Source organism: Pteronotus mesoamericanus, unplaced genomic scaffold (genome assembly GCF_021234165.1).
Source record: "Pteronotus mesoamericanus isolate MK-2021 breed Mesoamerican mustached bat unplaced genomic scaffold, CSHL_Meso_final scaffold_232, whole genome shotgun sequence".
Classification (NCBI taxonomy): Eukaryota; Metazoa; Chordata; class Mammalia; order Chiroptera; family Mormoopidae; genus Pteronotus; species Pteronotus mesoamericanus.
In genome coordinates, this window is record NW_026555311.1 from 29206574 (window position 1) to 29216700 (window position 10127).

At 43.3% G+C, this 10127-nt stretch overlaps 1 protein-coding gene across 1 annotated transcript; it reads left to right on the forward strand.

The window, feature by feature from the left end:
• The first annotated feature begins 1304 nt into the window (after positions 1–1304).
• On the forward strand, positions 1305–7918 carry LOC129085405 (uncharacterized). Its single transcript, XM_054591812.1, has 4 exons — positions 1305–1862; positions 2456–2563; positions 5514–5593; positions 6932–7918. Exons 1-3 carry the CDS (start codon positions 1305–1307, stop codon positions 5517–5519), a joined length of 672 nt encoding a protein of 223 aa, XP_054447787.1. The 3' UTR covers positions 5520–5593; positions 6932–7918.
• The last annotated feature ends 2209 nt before the right edge of the window (positions 7919–10127 follow it).

Consider the following 10127-nt stretch of genomic DNA (forward strand, 5'->3'; position numbering starts at 1 on the left):
GCCACTTCACTTTATGAATTAATACAATAATCACTTCTCCCCCCCCCCCCCGCGCCCCCCCAAAAGCGAAAGTCCTCTGGGTTTCTTTCAGTTAGTGAAGACAGGTGCTAATGTAGATCTCCCGTAAAAGTGAAATGGTGTAATGCGAACTTTCTGAACGCAAACTTCCTGTTCTTTTTATGCCATTTCAGCTTCTGAAGTTTCATAGGAATGCTCTGCTTTCAGGGCGGGAGTAGGAGGGCTGAAATGCAAGCATGCTCACTGAGTTGAGGCAAGCTGTCCGTAGAGAAGGCAGCGTACTCGATGGGGAAAAATCCCAGAGGGAAATGGAAAGGATACAATTATAGCAGCTTACGTGGACGAATGAGCCTATTTAAAAAAACAAAACAGTGACTACAAAAAGCCTATCGTACACGGTCTTGAAACTCGATGACCTGACCTTTTAATTTTTAAAAATAATTTGTTTCCAAGCTACTTTTTCCACTCTTGTATCTTTTATCTGCACTTTCCATCCCTTTACATTTTCCCATGCTTTTCCTATTGAAGTGCTTTCTTCCTCCCACCCCATCGCCCAATCTAGGTAAGGTTCAAGATCCAACTCAGTTACCCCCACGCCCATAAACCTCCTTTTGATCTTCTAATAGCGCTCTGTCAATAGCTTAACTCCACATCTCACATTACCTTCATAGGCTACCTCTTTTTAAAGTGCATTTCTTGCTGTCTATGAGGATATTTACCCACGTCTCCATTTCCCATTTTGCCTTGAACATTGATTTTAATGACCTATCCACCATCCTCCACCACAAGCGTGGGTCCAAACTAGATTGGTCTGAAGATCTGCCCTCCTCTTGACCTAAACTATAGGAAACTTCCTAGCCAATGACCAGATCCAGACAGAATACGACAGGCCCGTGGAACTCCGCAGGACTGGTGAAACCTGATCTGCACTCAGGCTCAAGAGCAACCCACGCACTCTAAGTGGAAGCGCACGCCTTCAACCCCAAATTCTCCCAGATTTCCCTCCTTTCCCTTCTCCTCACGTTAAATAATAAGAAAGGAAGCAGAATTCCTTCCGAATAACTATCACAGAAAGCCACAGGCAAGCGGCAGGCAATGAGAAAGTTATCGGCAATTTGGAGGTAACCACTGATCTGGGAAAGCCGGAACGACCTTAACCCTCCAAGTTCCCCAGTTTCCTTCCCCCGCCCCACGTTACGCGAGTCGAGCACAGCACGTCCTCCGCGCGAGCCACTGTCCGGCCCGGCTCCGCCCCACCCTGGCCCGCTAGGCGGTGCTGGGGTTTAATGCAGCTCCGAGGCTGCTCTCTCGCACTGGCGGAAAGAGGAGCCGCGCTTGCGGCTCAGCACAGTGTGCCGGGTGCTGCAGCCCACTGCCGAGCAAACTCCGGCCGTCCTGCTACGTGGGGCTCCACTTCCCAGCTTCCCGGGGTAGCACAAACCACGATTAACTTAGCTCGGCCCGCTCCGCCTCCGCGACCTTTATTTGCCGGGAAGGCGGGCTCAGAAGGCGCAGGGCTCTCACCCTTTCTTCCTGTGGGTGCTGGGCTGGACGCCGTGGCCAATCACAGGCCACGTCATGTCTCAGCAGCCAATCGGAAAGGCCAGGGGCACTCACCAAGCCGAGCGCGCTCGATCGCTCCTCCCGGTCGGCTCGGGGATGGTTGGGGGTTTTGGCCTAGCTGGCTTGTGCTGTTTTCGCCCGCTGTGGCTAAATCCAGTGCCATCGCTCCGCTTGCGAGGCCAAGCCGGAGGATGCGAAGCGCAGAGGCAGGACGAACGTTGAGGCGAGTTCAGGGCCATGCCGATGGGTCTCCGGCTGCGCGCTCTGAAAGGGAATGGAGGGTATGACGGAAAGAAGGGATAGGGAGAGGGATATACGCGTGTGCCCTAGAAGTACTGAAGACAAATTGGGCCAAGTAAATTTACCAGGAGGGATGTCCTTTTTTTCTTTGTTTTACTTGGCAGTTTCCTAATGCGGAGATAATGTAGGGGTTGTTGGTGTGGTCGAGTATAGGTATGTGACCCCAAAGGAGCATGAATGAGTCGAATAGAAGAAGGCGTCGAACAGTTTTTTGGGTTTTTTTTTGCAAGACTCGAACAATGTGGGACTTAAGAACGAACTAAGGTAAGGCCCTTGGGGCTTTTGGTAAGCTCAGGGTCCAGTGGGGACTCGTCAATAGAAGCATTAGGAGGGGCAAGAGAGAAGGGTTTTGTTGAAGGAGTGGGGCATCGTAGAAGGCTTTCGGGAGCGAGATGATCTTAGAACGATGTCTTGACGTTTACGGTATGAAATTTCAGCTTTCATAGAAAAACAAAATGGGGCCAATTAGGGCATAATTTGTTTTGTGTCTTGGAAGAGCTCCTTAGCGTATTCAGTGGCTTATTTATTTCCTGCTTAATAGAAATATGTGTTACTTTTTTATTTCCTTCTCTAGCTTGCAAGCCTCGCAAGAATGATTGCAACATTTCCAAACAGGATTGCTTCTTTTCCCCCTTTTTGTTTGCTTTGTCCAGATTCCAGCCAAGAGACTCATCAGCTCAAGGTATTATTCTTCACGTCTACTTTCAATTATAGTATGCTTATATCGTATTTGAAATTAACAGAGCTTTTGGTCATGTAGCTTTCTTAAAAGTCACATCGGGGGAGAATTGATCCATGCAGAATGAGCTTGCTTGGCTGTAAGGTGTGCAAAGAGTAGGACCTGGACTGATTGATTTAGAGAGCGGGAAGGGAGAGTGAAAAGGAGACACACATCTGTGCGAGAGGAGCACCCATCAGTTGCCTCTCACATGCCCCCAGCTGGTGACCTGGCCCACAACAGAGGCATGTGCCCTGACTGGGAATGGAGCCAGCAACCTTTTGGGTCGCAGGCTAGGGCTCAGTCCACTGAGCCACACCAGTTGGGGCTGGATCTTTTTTTTCTCATGAGTCTATACCTACGGGTCAAATTGCTGGGTCATATGCTAACTCCTTCTGTCTAACCTCTTGAGGAAAGTCAAACTTTTTTCAGTGTCGGCACCATTTTACATTGCCACTAGCAGTGGGTGAGAGTTCCAATTTCTCTACATCTCCCAGGTGTCAAGTGGGAGCTCATTGTGGTGGTTGCCCTATTTTTAAGCACTCAAGGGTTTCTAAGGAACCTGCTAGAGGATGCTCCTTGAGGGCAGAGACAACGTCTAAGGTGAATTTGTCTTTTCAGTTCCTGGCACACAGGTAGGTGTCATATGTGCTCCTGCAAAAACCTCGAGTTCAACAAATTGTCCATTTCAAAGAAGCAGGGTCTGTGGGGAAAACCTATGCAATCTGATAATCTTGAAAATAAGTAGTGAGTAGCATGGCGAAGCAGTCTTTCGCGCTCCTACCCCATTAAAGGTAACTTGAAGTGGATACTGCCATGGGATGTATTAAAAGAATAAGGCTGGGGGGGGCCCTATTTTACAGATGGAGGTGGAACTCTGGGCCAAAGGGCTGCTGTTAAAATGTGTTCAGGAGGAGGTAACCTGCTGACAACCTAAGGAGGGGTGGGTGTGGCTGGGGAGGGACTCAGGAGTGCAGGCACTCATTTTTCATCTTTTTAAGATAGAGTGAAAGTAAAGGTGCTTCCAGTGGGCATCAGAGTACAGAGAAAAAGATGGCTTTTTTTCTTTTTCTGCTTAATTCGATTCCAGATGTTGAGGTTCTCTTAGGAAAGGTGAAACAGTGGCTCTCTCATTATTCTGATGCGTTCTTAATACTGCAGAAGAGATTTTACTCAAACGTTGTAGACTGCTTAACTGAAAAGAAGTAACTTCCGGGGAAGCCACAAGGGGTCACTGCCATAGGTATCGTTAGTGTGCTTCTGGATAGAGAAATATGTGCTCCCTTATAAACGGAATTTATTTTTTAGTTGAGTTGTATTTATTTATATTTGTTTGTCAGTTCTGCATGATTTTTGTTACTATTTTTTATTGGTTTACTGATGACACTGAAGTTGTCATTTTGATTGAGTATATCTTTGCTCCCTCCGATAACCTTGCTTTTTCCAATAACTTCATATCCAGTGATTAAACCTTTTCACTGCTGTTCACATAATGAACTGTTGTGATTACTGAATATGTTAGTGAGCATATGTAAGCTATTTTAAAGGTGTTATTTGCAAAAGGCATTGGCTATTACACAAAGTAATTTAAAAGAAAACATCTCTTTTTAGGAATCACACTCTCGGAGATGTCAGAAAAGGGTTCCTGGGTCTTGGAAAATGACATGAAATATGCAGGGGAGGTAGTGTCTCTTTCTGTCTTAAATAGAGTAAGTATTCCTGGAACAATAGCAGTGAGTTGGAAATGAAGGAATGTCCAAGTTAAAAAAAAAAAAAAGCATTTATAAAGGTGAAACCGGTTTTTGTTGTCCTGATATAATAAAGTGTATTTCTAGTAACTGATTCATATTCTTGCTGAGTTTTTCATCCCTTTAGTTCTCTGGTTCTTTGTGGGTTTTTTGTTTTTTCGTTTTTGGTTTTTTCCTTCAGAAAGCCTTGGAGTTTTGAAATTACTGCTAACCAAAAGTAAAGACAATTCTGGATTTTAGACCTTTTCATCTAATTCATAGGTTGTACGTTTTAACATTTTTAGGATATGCATTGTGGCCCTCTGGATTACTTATGTATCGCGGTGTAACAGATTACCCAAAGCTCAGTAGTTTAAAATAACAAACGCTTAATGGTGGTGGGAGAGGGACATCTGCTTTCAAACTCACTTGGCAGGTCTGGGGTTTTGTTTGTTTTTTCATCTTTACCCGAGGACATGTTTGCTGATTTGTGGGAGAGAGAAAGAGAAATATCAATCTGTTGCGTCCCATACATGTCCTCTCCGGGGATTAAATCTGCAGCCTAGGTACGTGCCGTGACCAGGCAGGAATGGAATCGGCAACCTTTGCTTTGCAGAGGGGCGCCCAGCTAATTTGAGCCACACCGGTCAGGGCCCTCCTCCTTTTCTTTTAAAGTTTTAAAACTGTTGATCATTGGAAACCTTGTCTAATAATAAAAACATTACATGTAAAGCAAGGCATAGCCAGCTGTGTAATGTACTCAGGTATGATTATCCTTTCCATGTCAGGCATGATGGTTAGAGTATACCTGCAAGTTTACATAAAGCAATCTGTGCAAAGTGGATGGATGATACACTTGAAATTATCTTTGCTGTGGGTTTTTTCCAGTCACAGTGAAACTGGAGCTCTTCTCTATTCTACATGAGAGACCTAAAATGTATAGAAATGTGCATGTATTATGTGTTTTTAAAAAATAGCTAAGCAATGAGAACGTTCGGATGAGAACGTAATTTGAAAATAAGAAAGTATAAATGTCCAATGATTAAACTTTTTCCACTGCTGTTCACATCATGACTTGTTGTGATTAAAGTATGTGGATGAGGACATATGGAAAGTGAAAATTGTGAGGTTTATAACAGGTATGTAGTTTTTGTACATTGATTTACCTGTACATTTTTTTCTTTTAGGAATAAAACTGAAGGGTGTTTTTCTTGAAAAACATTTGTCTGCTTTATCTGATCAAGAATTCAAAGACTTATGTAATGAGGTAAGAAGTTTATAATTTGGATGAAACATTAAAAAATTTGAGCAAAAAATATTGACATTTAAGAACAATTTGGACATTGTACGCAATTAAAATATTCGTCCTTAATTCAGCTTTCAAAAATAAGCATTTCAAAGATAATGTATTTTCTGAATTCATAGATTAGTTTAAGATCAGGCCATTGGTTTGGGTGGGGGGTCAGAACTTTTAACGGTAGTCGTCTTTTCTTAAAAATGGTGACACAATTCTTTCAGCTCCTGAAATTCGCAGTGATCGTATGTTCCGGGGTTTATATTTGCTGCACTACTGGCTATTTTATAAGTACTCCTTGACAGGCCAGTGGGTGAGCATCCTACGACTTAAGCATTGTTCAAGAATAGTAAAATAGGCAGGAGTTTGGAAGCTGGGAATCTCAAATCTAATACCAGGTTAATCTGTTATTAATGAGGCATGTTCTCTTAGGGGTTTTTAAAACTGAGGAATATAAAGGGGTGAAATTTTTGTGACTATTCAATTTCCTCTTAAAGGTTGATGGAAACTTTGTTTATGGCCCTTAATGAAAAGATTTAAGAAAAAATGAATTCAAAACAAAACTGATCACCTTTCAGCCTTTATGGCTAAGATGAAATTCAAGATCAAAACTAAAACAACATTAATGATGAGTGCTCCTGTTTTACATGTAAACATGGTACCAGTTCCTATGGAGTAAGTTGTAAACACACGTGATCTTGTGCCTTGTGATGATTATAACGTTTTACAGTCTGGACAACAGTGGTTTTTTGCAAACCTCAAGATTATTTACATGAGCGAAGGGGCCTCAGTTGTCAAGGAAAATATCTTGGGACTGTCCCCAAATCCTAACTTGAAGGATTCTCTGTTACATTACCTCCAAACATTCTTCTAGCTACAATGAGTAATTCAGTCTTGGAACTAGCATTCCTTTAAGAACTAGAACTCCTTTGAGAAGCTTTAGTTTTTATGTAATCTAAGATTAGGCTTGGCTAGTAGTTAAGTAAATTGGATTAAAGATCGACTGAACTAATACAAGTTTTTCTTTTTAGATACAGGTAGGTCTTACTTTGCACCCTTCCGACACGCATTTTTCACAGCTAACAAAAGAACACCAGCCCCCAAAAACATGGTTGAAATTCAGTCACGACAATATTAACTGAATTGTTGCGTGAACTTGGCGGCACACTCTTTATTCCATAAGTCTTTATGTGAATAAAAGATGCGCGTCATGGTCGGAAACCAGTTGCATCACTCTTTTCAAAGTCTGTTGGTGGTCGGTCATTCAATGCAGATAGTGAAGAATGGTTGTGTTGTTTTCTTGTCTTCCAGTGATAAACCTAGTTGACATTTTATAAAAATGGACGATCAGAAGAGGGAATTGGTCAACAAAGAGGACAACAGTAAGGAAACAAAAAGTGACAACGCTGGACTTGAAATTGAATGTGGCTAGATTTGGAAATGGTGATAGCGAAGACAAGGCGAGACCTAGGCCTACATGAAGCTACAGTACAAACCATATTTTAAAAGCCTGATGCATATAAAAAAATAAGGTAAAGATGCTTCAGCCTCTTTCAGTTTAAGTTGCACTTGGAAGAAAAGGCCCTTGTAGTTGAGTTGGAGCCTTTACTTCTCCTTTAGATCCAGGGCTGTAATGAAAAACAAACCCCAATCAGTTTCATTAGCATTCAGGCCAAAGTATCTTAGTGCTGCACTGAAGGAGATGGTAAGTAATTACAAGGAGACAAACAGGACATTTTATTGCCAGTAAAGGCTGCTTGTATCGTTTCAGAAGTCTGCGTGAATTCATTAACGTTAAACCATCTGGTGAAACTGCAAGCTCAGGTTAAGGACGCTACTGTGACATTTGCACCCAGAGTCCAAGAATTACAGACAGTAGTACAAGACTACTGTGCAAAAGACTGCACGATGTGGATGGAACATAAATGGAGCTCTAGAAGATGGAGATGACGCTCAGAAATTGAAGAAGTAGTGCTGGATATGCAGCCAGAGGAACTTAGTGAGGAAAGTGGCTGTGATGTGAAGGATGACTGTGTCTCCGAGGAAGTGATGGAGATGAAAAACTTCACTAAAGAAACCCTCAGATTTTTCTGTTGTTGAAAGCACAAATAAAACTTCAGAAGCTGGTCCAAACCTGCCATGGCATAGAAAGGATGCTCCTAAAGAAATAAAACAGTAATTCTCATTGTTTCTACTGTTTTAAATATTTTCCTTTCTTTTTACGTTATAACCAAGAGAGCTTAATGTTTTGACAAATTATAAGGTCACAGAGTAATCGTAGATTAAGATTGCACACCTTTGTTAGGGAGCCTTTATAGTCCACCAATATAAATACATATGAAAAAATGGCTATATCTGGGCCTTACCAGAACCAATTACAGTGGACATTTTTCATATAGTTGACATTTTGCGTTTTTATCCTATATCAAGGCATTGAAACAACTTAAAATGAAATATAATACTTAAGTGTCTCATTTTTTACTTTGGGTATTAATCCACCTTTAGGCCGAATCCTGTTGAACAGAACAGGGTTTAGCAAACTTTTCCTATAACGGGCCATATATTAAGTACTTTAGGTTCTGCGGGCCATTGTAGTGTCTAGCGGCTGCCCAGGTTTGTCCTTATTTATAGCACAGAAGCGGCCATAGGGCATCGAACGTGGCTGTGTTCTGCTGACCTTAAAGAGTAAGGTATTTCTCCAGCAAAGTGAGTTTATTCTGGAACAAAGAATTCCGGTTTGGGACATTTGGTCTAATGGTGAACCAAGCACAAATCCAGAGAACAGGTGAGGAAGAAGGGGAGGGGGCGTTCGGTGGGGCTGTTGTAACCTGTTCTTTGGAGAAAACCGAGGTTGCAGAGCAATGAGTTTTTATTGGCTGTCTTCTGGGGAAGACATCTCATTCCTTGCCAGAGTAGTGCCTTGGACAGTACCTCTTCCTGTTTGGGGAGGTGGACCAGTGGTAGGGATCAAGAGCTCCCCCTACAGGCCCTCAACTACATCTTACATGAAGTTTCTGTTTACTAATACAAAGTTAGCTAAGACTTCATGGGCACTGAAATTTCAATTTCATGTAATTTTCTCATACCGTGAAATACGTTTCTTTTGCTCAGAGAAATTTTTGTGTTTACGATGCTTAGCTCACAGGGCCTTACAAAAGTGGGTGGGGATGGGAAATTTTGTAATTTGGCATATATAAGAGGAACACGTAGTTGTACCATGTGATTGTTTTTGAACTGTAAAGCCATCTGCTTCAATTAGAAGCAGGAAGAAGGTTTTTAAATGATAGGATCCAGCTGCCTTGCCAATTTTGTTATCAGAAGGTGATTTAGCCCTGGCTTGTGTGGCTCAGAGGACTGAGCGTCAGCCTGAGAATCACAGGGTCGCTGGTCCGTTTCCCAGTTTAGGGCACATGCCTAGGTTGCAGGCCAGGTCCCAGTAGGCAGCGCATGAGAGGCAACCAACATTAATGTTTCTCTCCCTCTCCATTCCCCTCTCTAAAAATAAAGTCATTTTTTAAAAAGTTATTTTAATACAAAAGAGTAACAACCTGGGATCACAGGAATCATACTCCAAGAACTAACATTTCAAGAGCAATGACTGCCTGTCACTTCTGAGCCCTTAGCAGGCGTTACCTCAGTCGATCCACACAAACTTACTGTCCCTACTTTGCAAACCTTAGGAGAGTCCATTCACTCAAGGGCCAAGGGCTGGACAATGGGTACAGTAGGCTTCCTAAAGTCTAGGTCACTGTGTCTCTTACCCACAAGACCTGCCCTCGTATACAGACCTACACTGATGGCTTCAACGCCTAGCGCTGGCAGAATGACCCAGTGGTTGCCAAGTGTGGGCTCTGGAGCCAGATAGCTCTTCTGTTGCTATCCCAATTTGACTTCAGTGTCTCAGCCCTGTGGTCATTTCCTCACCTGTAGAATCATAATAGTAAAAACCACTAACTTGACAGATGTTTTCTATGTGTTGGTTCCCAAACTTCCTCCTCAAGGGACCCATTGAATGGAGACACCAGAGTCTCTCTTACACGGAAGTAGCTTGTATAGTGCCCAAAGCCCTGCCTGGTGCAGACTGAGAGCTCTGTAAATGCTAGCTTCAATGGAGCAGCCAGTCTGTGGCTCCGCCAGCGCTGGGGTCCCTCATCTGGGCTCACTGCTAGGTCTTAATAGCACTGGCACATGGAAGACACTTGGTCAACCTCAGCGGCAGTAACCGAAGTTCAGACTGTGCAGATACCCTCAGTCCCGCAGAGAAGAGCAACTGGATCGTCAGGAGGCTCCAGAGGTGGGTGCTTCTCAGTTCCATGATACTAGGCACACACAGTGCAGCTAACACTTTGCATCTTCGCCCTGGAGGGCCCAGGCCTGCTGATCCCCCATGAGGTCTACCACCAGGTTCAGCCTCCAGTCCCAGGGCATCCCTCTCCTTGGTGTTCCAGGCTCTCAGCAACTACCTCGGCTGTTTGTCCATGCCACTTGGATAACACTGATCTTGGTG

Excerpts from the sequence above, each read along its gene's own strand:
- LOC129085405 (XM_054591812.1), top strand. The coding sequence starts at position 1,305 with ATGCAGCTCCGAGGCTGCTCTCTCGCACTGGCGGAAAGAGGAGCCGCG. Across the intron at positions 1,863-2,455 it reads GCTCTGAAAGGGAATGGAGG|CTTGCAAGCCTCGCAAGAAT; the intron begins GTATGACGGAAA and ends TTCCTTCTCTAG.